Raw genomic sequence first — 20,147 nt, forward strand, 5'->3', positions numbered from 1 at the left:
CACCAAACTTCTGGCCCCTGTGAACAGGTATTCCAGCCCAGGATGATTGGACCACATTCCACAGTTCTTCTCTATTTCTTGGTTTTGCCTCAGGAACTACATTTTTGATGTCACCCCACAAGTTTTCTATTGGATTAAGATCCGGGGATTGGGCTGGCCACTCCATAATGTCAATCTTGTTGGTCTGGAACCAAGATGTTGCACATTTACTGGTGTGTTTGGGGTCATTGTCTTGTTGGAACACCCATTTCAAGGGCATTTCCTCTTCAGCATAAGGCAGCATGACCTCTTCAAGTATTCCGATGTATTCAAACTGATCCATGATCCCTGGTATGCGATAAATAGGCCCAACACCGTAGTATGAGAAACATCCCCATATCATGATGCTTGCACCACCATGCTTCACTGTCTTCACAGTGTACTGTGGCTTGAATTCAGTGTTTGGGGGTCGTCTGACAAACTGTCTCCGCCCACTAGACCCAAAAAGAACAATCTTACTTTCATCAGTCCACAAAATGTTGCGCCATTTCTCTTTAGGCCAGTCAATGTGCTCTTTGGCAGATTGTAACCTCTTCAGCACACGTCTTTTTTCAACAGTGGGACTTTGCGGGGGCTTCTTGCAGATAGCTTGGCTTCACATAGGTGTCTTCTAATTGTAACAGTCCTCACAGGGAACTTTACACCTTCTTTGATCTTCCTGGAGCTGATTGTTGGCTGAGTCCTTGCCATTTGGCTATTCTTCTATCCATTCGAATGGTAGTTTTTCACTTTCTTCCACGTCTTTCAGGTTTTGGTTGCCATTTTAAAGCATTTGCGATCATTTTAGCTGAGCAGCCTATCGTTTTCTGTACTTCTTTATATGTTTTCCCCTCTCCAATCAACTTTTTAATCAAGGTACGCTGTTCTTCTGAACAATGTCTGGAACGACCCATTTTCCTCAGAATTTCAGAGAGAAATGCACTGTAACCAGCATGTACAACATTTGCTGCCTTCCTTCCTTAAATAAGGGCAATAATTGCCACCTGTTTTTCAAAGAATGAATGACCTCACTAATAGAACTCCACACTGCTATTATTTTGAACATGCCCCTTTCAATGAGTGATTCAATTACACAGAATCAGCAGCATGCATGTCATGACTGTTGGGTCTGTTGGTTTTCTATTACTCTACTACACCTGCTAGGAAATTATTTGCCATGTAGAAATATCATTTCTACCAAAAACAGTGATTGATCCGGTTAGTGATGTCTGACTGCTATTATTTTGAACACAACTGTATGTCCTTAAAACATATTTCTTATTAGCACAACCAGTAAAATTTCAGCAAGAGAGGTTTGTCTTCGTGTATAATTTACCACTGTATTTATATCGGTGGCCATTTTGTATATAATTGGACAATAGCCACCATTCCTCTTAAGATGATTTAGAGCAGAACAGCCTAAATCAGCTGCAATTTTACCGGTTGTGCTAATAAAAACTATATTTTAGCATGGATATATGTTGGGTCTCTGCATTCCTATTTTGGACTAGTATTTGCACATTTTATTTGATAAATTAAAATAAATGTAATATGTTTAACCACTTCCTGTCCGGACACTTTCACCCCCTTCCTGTCCAGGCCAATTTTCAGCTTTTAGCGCTGTCACACTTTGAATGACAATTGCGCGGTCATGCAACACTGTACCCATATGAATTTTTTTAGCAATTTTATGAGACAGATAAAACTTTATTTTGGTGGTATTTATACCACTGGGATTTTAATTTTTTTTGCTATATAAAAGAAAATGTCCAAAAAGTTTGAAGGAAAAAGTGTTTTTCTTATATAATTTTGCAAATAAATAATCTTTCTTCATAAATATTGGCCACATTTTATTCAGTTATCTTTTTAGTAAAAAAAAAATAACCCAAATTAGATTATAATCTAAAATTATAATTTTTCTAAATTTTTTTTTTTTACGGTTTTTTTTTTTCTATATTTTTATTTATTTAATTTTTTAACATACTGTCACCCTAGCAGTACAGTGTCACTATTCACCATAGTGACACTGTACTACTTGTGGGGGGTGATGAAGATTTTTTTTTTGCACTGATTGCTTTTATACCCATAAAGGCTGTAAAAGCAATCATTTCTCCTTCTCTCTGGCTGCATTCCTGCAGCCATTGAGAAATACTGTGTGAGCTGTGATTGGTTACAGCTTGTCACATGGTACAAGGCTGTTGTGAATAGCCTTGTACCATGTGACCTCTGTGTTCATTCACAGATTTCACACGTAGTAAGCAATGATGTCAGAAGTGACATCTTGGTTACTACTTTTCATGTGATCGCTGATTGGCCAATCAGTGGTCACATGATCGGGACCTCACACAGAGGTCCCGTACAGTGATCGGGCACACAGCGGGCAGCGGATCGTGGCGCCAGGGAGCGATCACAGTCCAAAATGGCGGGCGCCATTTATGAATGGCAACCTGCTCCTGCACTGCCCCCGTCTGGCTGTTTATATACATGGGCCGGATGGGAAGTGGTAAATATATATAGAATGCATTTTCTCTCTATTCCTTTGTTTCAGTGCCCAAATGCAAGCTTATTTCACCAGTTCTTATGCTTTTTGTTCTAGGGTGCCTACGCTCCTTCTCTATGCCCCCCCATGCTCAACCCTGAGATGGACGACAAATCTGTATGCAGACGCATTCAGAACTATGGGAATTGCGCATAGAGCAGAGCACGTGACCAGAAATGAGGTGAGGTGCATTAGTGGAGGATCAGCTTGAAAACAATGGTAATAGACTTTAAAAAAACAGGGCCATGGTATATTTTAAAATTAAATATGTAATCTTTAAAGTGGATAGAGTGGAGATGGAGTTGAACACCTGTCTGTTTTTTATTGCTGTCTGTGACCCCGTTAGGGAGATTCATTCTCTGCCTGTCTGTCCTGTCTACCATTATCACCAAACCTGAAAATAAAAGAAAATCCCATATTTTGGGCTGTACCCAGAACAGGAATAGTGGGAATGTTTGTCGATGGGAACACTAGTTCTGTTGATAACCAAGATTACCTCACTTTATAGAGATTTTTTTCTCACTTTCTTTTTTGCCTATGGGACAGGAAGTGAAAGGAAATCTGCTCAATGGGACACAGATTATTATTATTATTATAGGTACTTTTATAGTGCCATCAATTTATACAGTGCTTTACATACATATATTGTGCATTCACATCAGTCCTGGCAAAAATAAACCATACAGAGGTTATAACCCTCCATTATTCTATACAAAATGAAACAAGTTTTGCCTTTAGTTCTGCTTTACTTATACATTAAGAAATTCAACATCAGTTGGGCGTTAACGCTAGCCATGAACTCAGAATGACTAAATCCCTGGTGCCTGACCTGTGGCCCAAGGGCCACATGCAGCCCTTTGGTATATGATATGCGTCCGTCTCTATTGGGAACATTGATTAGGGTGATAGTATTGATCTCTGCTAGCCTCATGTAACATGTTTCCAGATTCATATTGTCTTCTGCAGCCATCCTCAGCCAAAAATGTAGCATGTGCAGGGGCGGACTGACAACTCATGGGGCCCCCGGGCAATAGGGGATCATGGGGCCCCTGTGTCCTTGCCCAAACTCAAAAAAGCTTATGAAAAAGGTACCAGGGGCATCTCATGGGTCCCCCTACTGACCCTGGGCCCTTGGGCAGTGCCCGAGTTTCCAAATGGTCAGTCCGCCCCTTTTTTCCTCTATCACGTCTACAGTTTCTGACAGTCCTCCCAAACATTACACATATTGAACATTATGTATTGCCCTTGAAAGCCCAGATCTAGGGGGGGTGCTGGGGTGGGCTATGCCCCCCCAGATTTTAGTTGTGCCCCTCAGATCTTTGAGAGTGCATCCACAAAGCTATGAGACTTGAAGTAAACAATTGATGTAAGGGGGCACTCTGATGGGGACAGTTGATGTAAAGAGGGAACTCTGAGGGGGGCAATTGATGTAAGGGGGCACTCTGATGGGGATAGTTGATGTAAAGAGGGCACTCTGAGGGTGGCAATTGATGTAAGGGGGCACTCTGATGAGGCAATTGATGTAAGGGGGCACTTTAATATGGCCATTTTTTTTTGTAAGGGGCACTCTGGTGAGGACACCCGATGTCAGGGGGATTCTTATAGGAGTTCTTATAGAAACTCTGAGGAGGATTTCTGATATAAGGAGGGACTCTAATAGGGATATCTGATATAACGGGGCACAGATTCTGTTTAATCACCCTAATCTAATGACAACCTAATATATACCAGCATTCCTGTTCATTTCTGTACTGCCTCTGCACTACCTGTCCAACATTACTTCTGAATTGTGACTGAGTGGTACAGAAACATGCAGAGTGAACATGGAATACTGGTTCCTTGCAGCTCTATCACACTACTGACATACCGCCTCCTGACATTTTTTACTGCACCCCCAGATCAGACCCTGTACCCTTGTGATGTCAGGGGCCACAGTTGAGGTCCTTTTTAGCTCATAACCACTGCTCTAAACGATCGAACCACTAACAGGCACTTTATGCATTCTCTCTAAAATTGGTCAGTTTATAATCCATCATCCCTGAACACAGTTTTTTTATTTCTCAGTTTTTGAAGCTCATCCCCTTAGGATCTAAAGACAAACCAATCAGATCCATTTTATCATTCTGCGCTACAACCTACAAAATTATAGGGTGCTCTGGACCATGAAGACATTTTTCATTTCTAAAACTTTTCTGCGTGAAGCCCTTAGTGTTATAAACTTTCTCATTTGGCTGGCAGATACCTTTGAGACAGAACTGTGTTTTCTAGAGATGTGATGAACTTTATAACGTTCATACAGAACATAGCGCACAGTATATTTCTTTACTCATGTATTATGTATGCTCTTTTCCTCTACTGTCAGAAAGAATATCACATTGGAACTGAACTTTCATTGTGTGTCATAGTCAATATATGAAATATTGGAGGTTGCTGCGGCTAATGAGTTTCATATAACATGTTAACTTGTTTTATCTTTGCATACAGAATTCCAGGAAAGCAAGAGCGATGAAAAATATTTTTTTATGTATTTTTTTCCTGGAAACGTCTGCTATTCAATGCGTTTGAAGTGTAGAATCAGTGTAGGATACATTGATGGCACTAATGAATTCAGTCGGGTTTTGCCTGCTGTGCTCTGTCTAAGTCGCAATGCCAGATTTTGCCTGCTGTGTCCCTAAGTATTCAAGTATAAAAAAATAATATATATATTACTCTGGGGCAGACTTCACTCAATATCACGTGAACAGCAAAACAAAAGTGCCATTGTGGTTACCTCTGTGGTCCTCAACCTTAGTGAGGCCAGAGCCTGGTAAGTTCTTCCATGACCCAACGGGGGGAAAAAAATATCTTATTTAATAAAGTATGGGCATGAAAAATGTGTATTAAAACAAATTAAATGGAGAATAATCAGTCACAGAAAATAAATACTATAATTTAAATAAAATAACAAACATGATTTTAAGCCTGTGTGGGATATTTAATAAAACTAGTGCATCCAGAATCTGGTGCAGTTGTACATAATAACTAATCAGCTTCTAGGTTTTAGGCCCCTTTCATAGGCGTGGACCGATTGGGTCCGCCTGTCCATTTTCAGACAGACCCAATTGGACCATTCATTGTTCTTTAGGGGGAGATGGGCTCTCATCAAGAGTGTCCCACTATGCCTACCCTTTTCCTGGAGTAGGGCTTTAATGTGGCCATAAAAATGTACCCATCGAAGACAAAGAACCAAGTTTGCTTTAAAACCATAGTAAAACTTTGCTTGTACCTACTGGTAAGCCTATAATAACACCTACCCACAGGTACAATAAGTATCTGCTAAACATGCACAGTTTAGGAGATATTCACACGTCCTGTAACAAGTGACGTCACTGTACTCTGAATTAAAGGGCACACTGAATGTGCCGTCAATCCAGAGTGCTGTGTCTCAATCATGACTTCCGTGCGTGACGTCATCGCAGCTTGGCCATTCAACCATGGCCAGAACCCCTGAAACCGAAGGAAGACTGGATAAAGATGGAAGCCCTGTAAGCGGTAACAGATCACCACTGGAGGGAACTGTTTTATAGGTAAGTCTAGTGTGCGGTGTATACTAGCAGATCATGCCATTAGCCTACAGGGACGTGACACTTTTTTTTATTGAAGACTTAACTACTGCTTTGAAGTAGAAGTCTGATCATAAGAAACTAAGCCTAAACCTGCTCCCACCCCCATTCTAAGCCCTATCCTAACTACCCTGTAAAGAAAAGATGTGTACACTTACCTACTCTAAGGACTGGTCATGTGATCTCCTCAGTGGCTGGCTTCAGGAGAGAGGAGAGAGCTGTGACAATGGCTGCAGAGCCTGGGCGGTGGCATCACCCATAGACTTACTGTGCGGCATCTGTTGTCCACTGTCCCTCCTCTACATTGGAGTCAGCACTGGAACCTACTCACATGCGTGGATCAGTGCACCCTTATATTAGGTGAGTATACACATATTTCCTCTACAGGCTAGTTAGTACAAGGCTTATAATGGGGGGTGGCAGTAGTTTTAACAAGTTGCCGATTATGTACTGTAGTTTTACTGCTACAGTGTGGGTTGGCTGTGCAAAATCATGTATATATGCGTGATTTTGGTTTTCTGGATAGGGGGTGCATGCACTTGCTTACTTGTGGTACCATTGGCTCCCTGACATGCCGATCAGAGGGTCCTGGCCAGTGATTCATGGCTGGGACCTGCCGATTGTCAGAGATTGCTTTAGGAGAGAAACTTTGTAGCAGAATACATTTTGGCCAAATTTTATAAAGACAGTTTATTTTTTGTTTATTTTTTATGATATATGTTTTATAGCAAAAAAATATTTTTATTTATAAATTTCTTTTTTTTTTTTCATTTATAGCGTAAAAAATTAAAAAACTCAGTGGTGATCAAATACCACCAAAAGAAAGCTTTATTTGTGTGAAAAAAAATTATACAAATTTCATTTGTGTACAGTGTTGCACGACCGCACAATTGTCAGTTAAAGTAGTGCAGTGCCGTATAGCAAAAAATGGCCTGGTCATGAAGGGGGTTAAATCCCCCGGAGGCAGGGGTGGACTGACCATTTGGAAACTCGGGCGCTGCCCGAGGGCCCGGGGTCAGTAGGGGCCCCATGAGATGCCCCTGGTACCTTTTTCATAGGCTTTTTTGAGCTTGGGCAAGGACACAGGGGTACCATAATCCCCTATTGCCCGGGGGCCCCATGAGTTGTCAGTCCGCCCCTGCCCGGAGGCCAAGTGGTTAAGCTTAATTAGCTTTTGACTGGACTTCAACTTTAAGTCCCCATCCCTGCCCAGTATATGCTTACCTTTCCTTTGTTCCCTCACTCTTCTGTTACCAGGAGCCAAAGGAAATAAGCAGGACTTACAGATCTTGAGCAGGATATAACTCACACTATGGCCTCTTTCACACGGGCGTTCCGTATGTCCGCTTTTCATTTGTCCGTTTGCAGATGTACAAAATGGACACACATGTATTTCTATGGACTGTGTTGGCATCTGTTAATTAACCCTTTGAGGACCGTAAGGTTTTGGAACGCCAAAAGAATCAATTTTTTTGTTTTTAAAGTTCATACACTTCAGTTGCTGTAACTAAGCCATTTCATTAAATAATTGGCAAAAAGCTAGATCCATTTGTTGTTTGTTGATAAGAACTAATATTTTGACTCAAACCAAAAAAAAAAAAAAGTTTTAAGTTCTTAATCAGATGATACACGCAATTACAAACATGGGACAAATACGTCCCTTGGTCCTCAAACGGTTAAGATCCATTTTTTTGAGTTGAAGAAAATCCTATTTTTCTTCCGTTAAAAAAAAACAGAACAAACAAAAAATGGACGTAAACTGATGAAAAACGGATGTAAATGGATGAAAACGGATGAAAACTGATGTAAACAGATGTAAAACGGATGTAAACAGATGGAAAATGGATGAAAAAACTGATGTAAACTGATGAAAATGGATGGATGTAAACTGATCCATTTTATTCTTGGAAAAAAATGATTGAACTGATGAAAAAAAAGGAACACCCGTGTGGAAGGAGCCTATGTGACAGCACTGGGACAAATCAACACTGTCACACAGGTGAGTTAATTGCCCTTTGTAAGCTATGAACTCAAGAAAGTTTTGCTTACACAGGACTTTCCTTTGCTCCTGGGGGCCTGGTGGAGTAATGGGGGAGCAAAAAGAAGGCACCTATTCACAGCATGGGAAAACAATGTTAATGGAAACCTACTGGTTTGCCCTATGTTGACAAAACATAGCTTCACTTTAAGGATGAGCTGCTCTTGTTGCCTAAACAGCCAATGGGATTCTCCTCCTCATTTTAATAAACTGCATATGAAAGGGTTAAGCCTAGCTGGTTGGTGTCAGCCACAGGAAATGTTCTTCCTTCAGACACTTTTAAGAAGGAGCCCTAATGTTGCTTCAGATAGCAGCAAAGCACTTAATAATGAAATAAAGAGGGGAATTAATGAAAGGATGATGGATAGGATGGCTCTGTGGAGTCACAAAATCAAATAAGTTTTCGTATGTAGGAAAAAGACCATACACTTCCTCTATATAGTAGTTTAGCAGATGTAATTATTACAGCAGGCCTGGTGTGCACATATGGCTTCAACTGGCACTACAGCCAGAAAGCTTCAACATTATTTTATTTACTGCAATGGTTATGACTGCCGAGTGGGATATCGGAAATGCTATAGTGATGCTTTGATGTCTTACTTGGGATGAGCAATACATTTGTCAACCATGCAGAGTATTTGTATCTGTTAAAGGGAGTCATGTAGTATCTACTTATTTTTCCCACATGACCCATTCCTGAACAGAAGTCAGCAGACAATTGTAGGAGAAAAACAATGAAGAATGAAAAAATAGTTGATAAACATTTGATTGGTTGTTGTTGTGATTTACAGCAAATTGAGGACTAAATTCTTATGGATTTAAAACCACATTTTAAAAAGCTACTGCAACAGAACTACAAAACAAAGGTGCGCGATGACCTTAGATGTCTATCATCACCTAACACCTCCAGTCAATTGATCTTTGGCGAAAACACAATCAGCCAGGTTGGAATTTCTGTGAGTTGGTTACTGCTTGGACCTTGAAGAAGGGGGTACACCTCAAAAGCTTGTCCTGAAAATTTGGATGTTCGTGTAAATAAAAAAGTATCACGGACAGTAACTAATTGTTTTTGTTGCAAGTGCACCAACACGGCTACAATCACTTCAAACACGTGAATTGAAAGCTATTGTTCCTCTGGGTTAAACCAGGCTCCTGAGGTTTCCACAAAGCACACAACACATATGCTTTTGCGATGGAAAACATTATTATTATCATTATCTACAAAGTAACAATGATTTGTTATTGGAAAATACATGATATCCTATTTTCTGACAGTCTCAACTCATTCCCAATAATAAATTCAGTCATGATGGGAATGTTGTATTTCTCTTTAGATGATTTAAGAATGCATGCTTGTGGAATATATTATAATGTACATTAGATACATCACTGCTACATTAAAGTGGAACTTCACTTAAAAGTGCTATAACCACTTGCGTAAGTAGAGCAAATTCCGGTTCTGGAGACTTACGTCAGTTCTGGTTCTTGGAACACAAATGGTGGGGAGGTTAAAACCGTTAAGTGAGGTCATATAAAGCCTTTGTCCCTTTAGCTGGGCCAAGTATGAATGGGATGGTATCTAGCTGAATAAGATCCCCTTCGTTCATCTAGTGGCTCTTCTCCATCGGTGGATATGTTAACAGAATAACCAGATCATAGTGCTTTATCTTTATACACTCATTTAGTAGTATTACACTCACATAATCAATATACAGAAGCACTTTGTGCAATAGATACCCACAACATACCTTAACATACCCACCAATGGAGAAGAGCCGCTAGATGAACGAAGAGGATCTTATTCAGCTGGATACCATCCCATCCATACTTGGCCAAGTTAAAGGGACAAAGGCTTTATATGACCTCACTTAATGGTTTGGTCATATATTTGAGGTGAGCGCACAACCGGTGGGGCTGCACAAGTTTTGAAGTGAATTTAGACACTAAAGGTGGATTAATAAGCACTGAATATATAATATTAAAGAGAATACAAGAATTTTAAGAATCATATATTGACAAGTTTCTGTTATTTATATGGTGGATTTATGCATATTGTGCACTTATATTTTTATTTTGAGTGAAATTATACATATTTATGATTTTATAGCATATTGGTAAATTAGAGCGCGGCACATTTTGGTAATATATGTAATAGGTACACTGGTATGACTATGTGTAAGGTGCAGGCGATCTGCTAATTTGTATTGTGGTTTGGCACAGAGAATTTGACACAGCTCACAAGTTTTGATTATAATTTTATATAGGAGCCAGATGCCTCTAGACCTCTGTTGAGGAGTGAGTTCCTGGCACATGATAACGTGTCCCAGCTGAACCTATGGGAGTGGATGAGGTCCGAGGAAGGCTGTTGAACCTTTATACTACACCATGAGGCTGTTCTGTTTGCCTTTTATGAGTTGAATGTATATGGGAGCCAGATGCCTCTAGACCTCTGCTGAGGAGTGAGTTCCAGGCACATGATAACGTGGCCCAGCTGAACCTATGGGAGTGGATGAGGTCCAATGAAGGCTGTTGAACCTTTATACTACACCATGAGGCTGTTCTGTTTGCCTTTTATGAGTTGAATGTATATGGGAGCCAGATGCCTCTAGACCTCTGTTGAGGAGTGAGTTCCTGGCACATGATAACGTGTCCTAGCTGAACCTATGGGAGTGGATGAGGTCCGATGAAGGCTGTTGAACCTTTATACTACACCATGAGGCTGTTCTGTTTGCCTTTTATGATTTGAATGTATATGGGAGCCAGATGCCTCTAGACCTCTGTTGAGGAGTGAGTTCCAGGCACATGACAAAGTGTCCCAGCTGAACCTATGGGAGTGGATGAGGTCCGATGAAGGCTGTTGAACCTTTATACTACTCCATGAGGCTGTTCTGTTTGCCTTTTATGAGTTGAATGTATATGGGAGCCAGATGCCTCTAGACCTCTGTTGAGGAGTGAGTTCCTGGCACATGAAAACGTGTCCCAGCTGAACCTATGGGAGTGGATGAGGTCCGATGAAGGCTGTTGAACCTTTATACTACACCATGAGGCTGTTCTGTTTGCCTTTTATGAGTTGAATGTATATGGGAGCCAGATGCCTCTAGACCTCTGTTGAGGAGTGAGTTCCAGGCACATGATAAAGTGGCCCAGCTGAACCTATGGGAGTGGATGAGGTCCAATGAAGGCTGTTGAATCTTGGATGTACATGAGTTTGGAAACCTTAACCAACAAGCACTACTTGACCACTCATATATAGAGGGTCAATGAAATTTTTAGTAAGAGGCTTTGTGTGCTCATTAGTGGTGGATGGTGTGGAAGGATAACACTGAAGTTTCTGGATTTCTGGATTCTGAATGTGGACTTTTGGAAAAATGAATGTGTTTATTTATATAGGCACTACTTACAGTATATATATATTCTGAGTGCTGCACTTTATTTGTTATACGCTGTTTGAGTTTGTTGTCAACAAATTGTGGAGGTTGCTACTAAAATTTCCGAGATCCAAGCCCGGGTGTGATTAGGATATTTTGGTTACTAATCTTGGTTGATTGTTGTATGGCTCTTATGTGAAAACAGTTCCAAATAGGCCCCTATGTATTGAAAGCAGTGGTTTTATATTTTGATGTATGAAGATTATTGAGGGAAATGGTAGAGTACGTGGATCTGCTGCCCACTGTAGCCAATCAAAGCTGTGCTTTCTTTCCTAAAAAAAATAAGCCAAAATGACCGTATATCTAAGTAACTCAAGTGACAAGTTTACTTGTAATGACTGGATCTATGCGTAAAGAGAAATAGAACGAATTACTGTCAAAAGTTGCTTGGCCTATGTTTTAATCCCATTTTTTTGCTGACATTGAAATGTATTGCTTTATTCTGGACTTGATCAGTTGACTGATAGTTACAGAATCTTTACCATCCATCTCAGCCTCAGACGACCTTAAGAAACATTTTTTCTTGTTGATGACGATCTAATGCAAGGCGCAGAGATAGCCTTCAGCAATGTGACCTGAGCACATTTACAGCTCTTATTAAGGTCACAGGCAATTGAGGACGTCAGCAATACTAAGGCTTACCCAAATTATTGTAGAACGTCATTAGTTTTTTAGCTTTTCTCTATGCTGATTTTTCTGTAAACTCTGCCAGTGAAGTACAATGACATAAGCTTCCAGTTATATAGAGAAGGACAACAACATACATATATAAATAACTAAAAATCAGGTCCATATAAAGCAGTAAACAGCAGAGCTGTATATATTATTTATAAGTTTACTTCATCTACTGTACAAAAGCCTAGATGAGCATTAATACAGTAAGTAGTACTATTTTTGCATCCTAAATGCAGTAAATGTGGGCTTCTGGGGTCATTTCAGATAATGCTATATAAATGTATCATTACTGGAATGTGATTGTAGCAGTGTTGCATTGTGTTTGTCATACCTGTCAGAAGTATGGCTTCAATAATGTAGGATTTGCCATTCTCTTTTTGAATTTATTACATTTTTTTTCAGTGCACCATAGATAAGGCTAGGAGCACAAAAAAACAAGTGTTTTAGCTTTGAATGGACAACACTGAGCAAAATCACCCTCCTTTAGTATACTTCATCCCTAACCAAGGTGTTACCAACTCTGAAACAATTAGGACGCCAAACACACCTTATTTTCTCCTGCTGTTTACAGCAAGTATTTTATTTCACCATTTAGGGCAATTAAAACACTACAATTTAGAAACAAATATTTTATAACAAGATCTTGTTGACCGAATTGTTAAGATACTTGCAAAGGGACCAAAATTGGCCAATTTTGCTGATAATCACCCTGAGTAAGCTACCCCCCCCCCCCACACACACACACACACTCCTGATTTTTTAGTCTGATAGATAATGACTTTCTTCCAATAGTGTATTACCCAACTATATCTGTTGGGTTTGGCCATCACTAAAGCTTGGTACACACAGATTGAAATTTGGCCAGTTCAGCAAGGACTGGCCAGATTTTGATGTGTGTGTGTTACTCCCTGTTCAATAGAAGTCAATCTGTAGAACGACTGCTGGAAACCTACATTCAATCAGCCGCTGCACCCAATCGACTGCAGAACTGATTAGTGTATTCTGACAGCAGAAGAGTCCCCACTGTCAGAATACAATAGCATAGTGGGAAGGATTTCTGCATATACCCTCCTTTCGTAGCTATGGGAACCTGTTCATTTTTTTTGTTCAGCCCACTGGCTGAACAAAAAAAGCTACACTCACTGGCCACTTTATTAGGTATACCTGTCCAATTGCTTGGAAATTAGCCAATCTCATGGCAGCAACTCAATGCATTTAGGCATCTAGATGTGGTGAAGATTACTTGCTGAAGTTCAAACCAAGCATCAGAATGGGGAAAAAAGGAGATTTAAGTGACTTTGAACGTGGCATGTTGTTGGTACCAAACAGGCTGGTCTGAGTATTAAAAAACGGCTGATCTACTGCAATTTTCACGCACAACCATCTCTAGGGTTTACAGAGAATGGTTCAAAAAAAGACAAAATATCCAGTGAGTGGCAGTTATGTAGACAAAAATACCTTGTTGATGTTAGAGGCCAGAGGAGAATGAATGGGCAGACTGATGATAGAAAAGCATGCTATCATGTCAATATGGACCAAAATCTCTAAGGAATGTTTCCAACACCTTGTTGATTCTATGCCATGAAGAATGAAGGCAGTTCTGAAGGCAAAAGGGGGTCCAACCTGGTACTAGCAAGGTGTACCTAATAAAGAGGCCTGTGAGTATATGTGTGTACCCACCTTAGGGCTGCAGAAAAACTTAAGAGGGCAGTTGGGCATGCAGACATTGACCACACACCCTGAAGCAAAAGCAAAAGAAAGAGAAAAATGTGACCCAAAGGCTAATTTTACAGTTTTGGACAATGGTGACGGGACAGGAGAAGGACATTGGAAGATGACCATTCTGGCACCAGATTATATATGGGGGAGAAATAGCAAGCAGCCCAACTGCTCAGGCCCACATGAACAATAGTATCTCCCAAAAGGACAATCAGCCTGGGTGATCTGAAGGTATTCTCAAGAAACTACAATCTAGCAGTGTACTACCAATTCTCTGAAGCTTCTTGTCCTAGAAAAAAAATACTAATAAACCCTTTTGCTTTCTGTTGGCTGTCTTAGACTGAATCCTCTGAAATTTGCATTATCAGTAAACCTATTTCTTGAACTGTGTGTTAGATGTACAGCACTTCTAAAGATCTAAGAAGGTCCACGACCTATAACAGTCACTTTGCACCACTCTCACTTTTGCCAACTGACAACGGGTTGTCTTAGACAACTTTAGAAGTAATTAGCACTTGGCCATACAAGATCAAAAGAGCTCAAGCTAAAAAACACCTTTTAAAGTTTTCTCACTTGTCAAGTCTAGGTGTATAGGCAAAGAAAAATCACTATAACAAATAAATGTAGATTTTATTATTATTATTATTATTATTATTATTATTTTTGCATTAATTTTGGAGCTCTGAAAAAATTATAATATAAAGAACAATGATGTAAAGCAGCTCATAGAAACTGAAAGTTCACCATATAGAGATTTTTTGAGCTAATCTTTGGATATTATGTTTTAAGTATATCTGTTATGGTATACAATGTTCAAAGGAGGACCATGAAATCAAAAGCAGACTCTCAGGTGCATGGATGTGCCTTTGTACAGCTTTAAAGGAGAAGAAGGGCTAAAGCTCTTTGGGCTGTATTTGTCATGGGGATCACAGGAGTGCACTTTGTTCTGGATTCCTGTGACCCGTATTAAGCCAACAGTGGGCTTTAGCAGGTCCAGACTCTGGTGAGATCCCAACGTCAGGATCCACCCATATGTCTGGACTGGCCACTGGCTTAGACTCTCAGTGAGCTGTTGGGAGACTGAGCCTGCCACTCCCACCCCCTTCACAGCCCAGCATTCCAATGAGTACTGGAGGGGCACTGGTGGATAGGGCACTCTCTGCTCCGTAACGACTGAGAACCAAAGAACCAAGAATCATCAGTCTTTGATCGCTCAGTTCTCGATATAGAGACATCGGGTGACAGATGCAGCATCAGACTGCATCCACCTAGGTGAGCATGTGTACTTGTTTTTTTTTTCATATCTCACACTTCTCCTTTAAAAATGCCCAGAAGCCTCGAAACCTGAGGCACTCTAAAATGCTAATTTTGACAATTCATAGCAGTGATCTGCCCCTTCCTGCAAAATTGCCATTTGATTCTCTGCCTGCCTCCCAAACATTCCAATTTAGGACAGGGGGAGGGGGGGGTGTTGGGTGGGACAGGCAAGTTATCAGCAATGCTAGGAAATGCCAAAATATGCATACCAAAGATTTGGAAGCCCCAAAGGGATTATAAAGCTCCATAGCAGCACATGCCAACACCTTGGAGTGAGACTTATTAGCACCTACTTTGGTTTTTGTTTTCTAATTGCTTCTTTTTTACTCAATGTAAAGATGACCTTCTCTGCCTGCCTCCCAAACATTATACCATTGATGGTGGGTGGGGCAGTTATAAAAAATGCTAGTAAGTGTCAAAATATGCATATTTGAGCTTTTAAAGCTCTATAACAGTCCATCTAGTCCTAATTACTAGCACCAGTTATAGTCAACATTAGTTTTTGATTTTTAATTGCTTCTTATTTTAACTCAGTGTGGTGAGTGTAATTAAAAATATTGCTATTTTGAATTGTTTGTGTGACGGGAGTGACTTTTGGGGGTGGGGGGACCTCTGTATCATCTCCCCAAATCATTATGTTTAACCCACCCTGTGCCTGTTTAAGGGGTACAGGGTGTGTATGTGAATGTCTGAGTCTTGTGTATAGTGTGTGTTCCTTTGTCTAGGCCACATGGCTTTCCATTGTCTGTTTGCCATGTGCTACCCCCCATTGTGCTGTGTCTTCCTGTCCAGCCAACTATTATGGGATGTACTGTTTGTGTATTGGTGTGGGGGTTGGTCAATGTCCTTTACCATGTGTTTCATCCCATTGTTCTGGGTCTGGGTGGGATGGGGAGGGGTGATGATGTATTTCCTGTTCCTGGATGTCTTTCCCCGCCCTCTGTATAAAACATGTTGTTTGTGTAAAATAAAGAGTTGTTGGCTTCCTGTATTAAGCAGAGCTGGGTATTGTCTGTTTCCTGAGGGATTTCAAGGGTGTGGTCCGTGGATGGTGTTCGGACAGGGGAAGTTGTGCTATAACAGAAAAACTCGGTGCGGTCTGGGTTCCGGTTCCGTTATAGTTTGTATTTGTGAATAGTAGGTGGTGAGAACACTCCTTTGCCTTTAAGAGGGGTGGGCTCCCTCAGGTACACCTGCCCTTGATCTATCCATTAAATGCATGTGCCTCTACTATGGGGACTCTCAGAAATTGTAGAGTTAGGACCACAGATTATCAGGGTGCCGTGACGTGGCTCTGTGGCTTACGTATGTATTTGCAAATGTGTGCTAACTAAACCCGTTATAAACGCATACTGTTAGACAGGTTAATTCGGTTGTTAGCAAGCTGGCTGGCAAGTTGTCCAAGAACATTGTTCTCTCCCCTTTATTCACACAGTGAGAACACTTACCCTCAGTTCACATATATGCGGCCCTGCGGGCCGCGTTTTGCACGGGCACAAGAGCCCATTCATTTGACACACAGGGAAAAAGTCCCTGCAATCCTTTGGAAAACGCAACCCGCACGGGAACCTTGGTTACCAGTACGGTTGCGTTTTCCAGTGCTGGCGGCGTGCTATCAGAACTAATGGCACCCGCCCTTGGGTCCGCATTTTTCTGTGCTGATCCGCAGCGGCACCACCCCCACAGATGTGAACCTAGGGTGACTAAAGGATGAACTCTCCAGGTTTTTGTTTCAATAATCCAATCAGGTTAATAAAAAAATTTTAAAATTCTAGATACGGTGAACTTATGCTCAACGTTCTATGCAGGTTTATTGAACAAAATATACTTATCAAACAATTTTTGCCAATGGGGAAGATGGCAGCTACTGACTCACTAGTTCTATTCAAATAACATATGTCAGAGGCAAATGTCGGTATACAACACCACATCTCTTGTGTGAATTTATACACAATTATCTGGAGACACTCCAGATCACACTATATATGAGACATTTTAGATGGATATTCTCTCAAAGAAACAGTACCCAGTCCACATAGTCCATATTATGTGAACCAGGTACTTTTTCTTTTAGAGAATATCCACCTAAAAGTCTCATATATAGTGTTTTCTGAAGTTGCTCCAGATATTGGTGTATAGCTCTATCTAAATGTTGGCCCTCAAAAAGTAACCATTAAAGGAAGCCCATGTTCTAGTTAATACTGCAATAGGCAAGTTACTACTTGAAAGTTAACACTTTTATGAACATACGTTCTTATGACTTGCTTGATTAAAAAAAAATGACAGTGCACTGAAATTTGAATAAAGGCTCACTTAATATACACTATGAACCAGGCATGATACTAGCTTACCCATGCTATCTCTCTTTCTAATTCTCACTCATATCATCCTAACTTGTGCCCTCTTCAAATATTCAATCAGTTTTGGAAACATCAAAAAAAGCAGAAACACCTGATTAGAAATGTAATCTGTAGGGTTAAGATAGCTCATTTAGCTAATCAGGACCCTAAACTTTAAAGAAACTTATGATTTAGTCATCTAAAAATGCACTAAAACAATATCGCTTGTCAATTTTTGCCAATTTAAAAAAAAAGAAAGTTAAAAAAATTCCAAGTCTCTAAAAATGCATACGTTGACATGTACCTTTCTCTTCCATAAAGACATACTTTATCGACTATAATGCACCTACCTAATGTTTCCACTTATTTTTAGATATATTGACAACAATATCACACATCTACAATGAGAAATGTAAAAAAAAAAGAGTTGTACCTTTACTTTTACCTAGAGATTTTAGATGAAATGGTTCCATGAAGAAAGCAATTCCAGACAAAAGAGGATATAAAAGAAGAAAATAAAAAAAAAAAAAACATTCATGAACATATGTATATGCATTAGTTCGCCAAGAAAAGGTGATACTAATTATGATGTTATATGATTATACTGATGGGGATGTGGACGATAATAAATGATAATGACGATAATGGCAAAACAATGCGTGACCCAGAGTTTGGTAAGACTACTGGTGTACATGCACAAAATTAGAGGATGTACATGCTCTATGAAAATAATAATAAATAAAATACATAAATATATATATAGGTTTTGGGTAATGCAAGCAAATGGCACACTGGTAACTAAATGAATACACTGCAAAGACGTTAGCATTCCAAAGACGAATACCAATGTGCTTTCAGAGTGAACCAATCAGCCATGCATCAATGAAAATTAATGGAGTCTTCGCAGGGTACAATATGATAAACTGAGAGTTTTCTCAATCTAAATTGCGAGCACTTTTTTATTTTGTCATGTCGACAATTTTCATCCTGTCCCTTCAGCAGTTTATACCAATCCAAGCAATACACAATTTTATTTAGTTTTTTTTTTAAACAATCAGCTGCTTTATTTGTTCCAATTTTTGGTTCAGTTATTATATTGCAGAAAAGGAAAAGGATATCAAAAAGTGAACAGAAAATAAATAAAGATGCGGCTAAAAATAATGTGTTAAGATTAGCAGTCAAACACAGTTTCAAAGCAAAATTTGCCCATTGTTGCAGTGAAGGACTGAAGCAGCTACAGAACAGTAGGAAACAATGAAAGCAGAGTGGAAAAGGAACAGAGCCCATACCTTGGTCGCCCATCATCAGGTGCGCCAGACCTTAAAGGGAAACAAGAGCAAAGTCAGCAAAGTACAAGGGAGCATGGGAAGATGTTGCCACAGTGACAAAAAAATGGTTTGTGACAAACAACTTGTCTTCCTGTATAGCATCTGCATTATAAAAGGAAAAAAAAAATGCATCTTTATTCCATCCCTGGTGGGCAGGCCCAGGGATAAAATGTACAATTCAAACAACTATATGAAGACCCTAAATTGCACTTTACTTATAGATATTGCAAGTTAAAAAGCAAAAAGAAACAAAGAAAAGGAATATGGAACTAGATTCTAACCAAGATTGTTTTTCTTTTTTTTAAATAATTTTACTTGTTTTCTTTTTTTTATGTTTTTTTTTTTTTTTTTAAAGTTAGGCTCAGCAGAAAGCATTGCTCACCAAAGAAGAATCTGACAAATGGGCTGGGTCTGGTCTTTTTCCCCTCATTAGAAATGAGTGTTTAGATTATTAAACAAAAAAAATTCCTTTAACACTGAAATGATAATATGGGAGGAATCTATAGGCCAGGAAAAGGGCCCGTATAGATGAAAAGTAATATGTGTGAAATCAATGATTTAGGATCGGATAATATTGGACTCCATTTTTCTCCCATCCCAAGATGAATGCTCTCAATAGTCGAAAATTTGTGAATTGTACTGAATATGCTTTATTGCTTCATTATTATGTTGTCATATGAGAATTCGCTATGTATTTCATAGCCTGGAGGAAGATGTTTTTTGGCTAGGGAAGAAATGTTAGTCAAATAACAGCAATGCTAAAATAAAGGAATAAACTATCATTCTAGTTGGATCCAGAAGGTTGGAAAGCATAGGTCCTGATCTTCAGAAATGACAGTAGACCAGAAAGTGGATTGCAGTACTCTGAACATTCTGAAGATGTCAACATCAGCTAGCATAGTCGTATAAAAATTTGTTTCATTTTCTGTGAAAAGCAGGATACTAAAATACATTTGCATTGACTGAGATAAATATTGTAGTGTATTCTGCTGGGGAATGAGAAATCAATTACTGTTTTTAGGTTGCTTTATTGTGAAAAGTTTAAACAATAACTATTTTATACAATATTTTACCTCTATTTAGTCTACCACAGAAGTTAACCTGTTGCCACCTGCATAACACATTAGATCAGCAGCAAAAGGAT

At 39.6% G+C, this 20,147-nt stretch overlaps 1 protein-coding gene across 15 annotated transcripts in view; it reads right to left on the minus strand.

The window, feature by feature from the left end:
* NRXN1 (neurexin 1) overlaps nt 1-20,147 on the minus strand; it is a 2,017,115-nt gene that overhangs the window by 1,787,251 nt on the left and 209,717 nt on the right. For 10 of the 15 annotated variants that reach the window (XM_089676450.1, XM_089676460.1, XM_089676452.1 and 7 more), the window contains one exon: nt 18,965-18,994. The exons of the other annotated variants lie outside the window; for them this stretch is intronic. In XM_089676450.1, coding sequence (XP_089532576.1) covers nt 18,965-18,994 — 30 coding nt within the window. The remainder of the gene's footprint in view (nt 1-18,964; nt 18,995-20,147) is intronic. 15 annotated transcript variants of the gene reach the window in all.

The sequence above is a fragment of the Staurois parvus genome, unplaced genomic scaffold, assembly GCF_062004578.1.
Source record: "Staurois parvus isolate SC_StPar_1 unplaced genomic scaffold, SC_StPar_1.0 ptg000169l, whole genome shotgun sequence".
Classification (NCBI taxonomy): Eukaryota; Metazoa; Chordata; class Amphibia; order Anura; family Ranidae; genus Staurois; species Staurois parvus.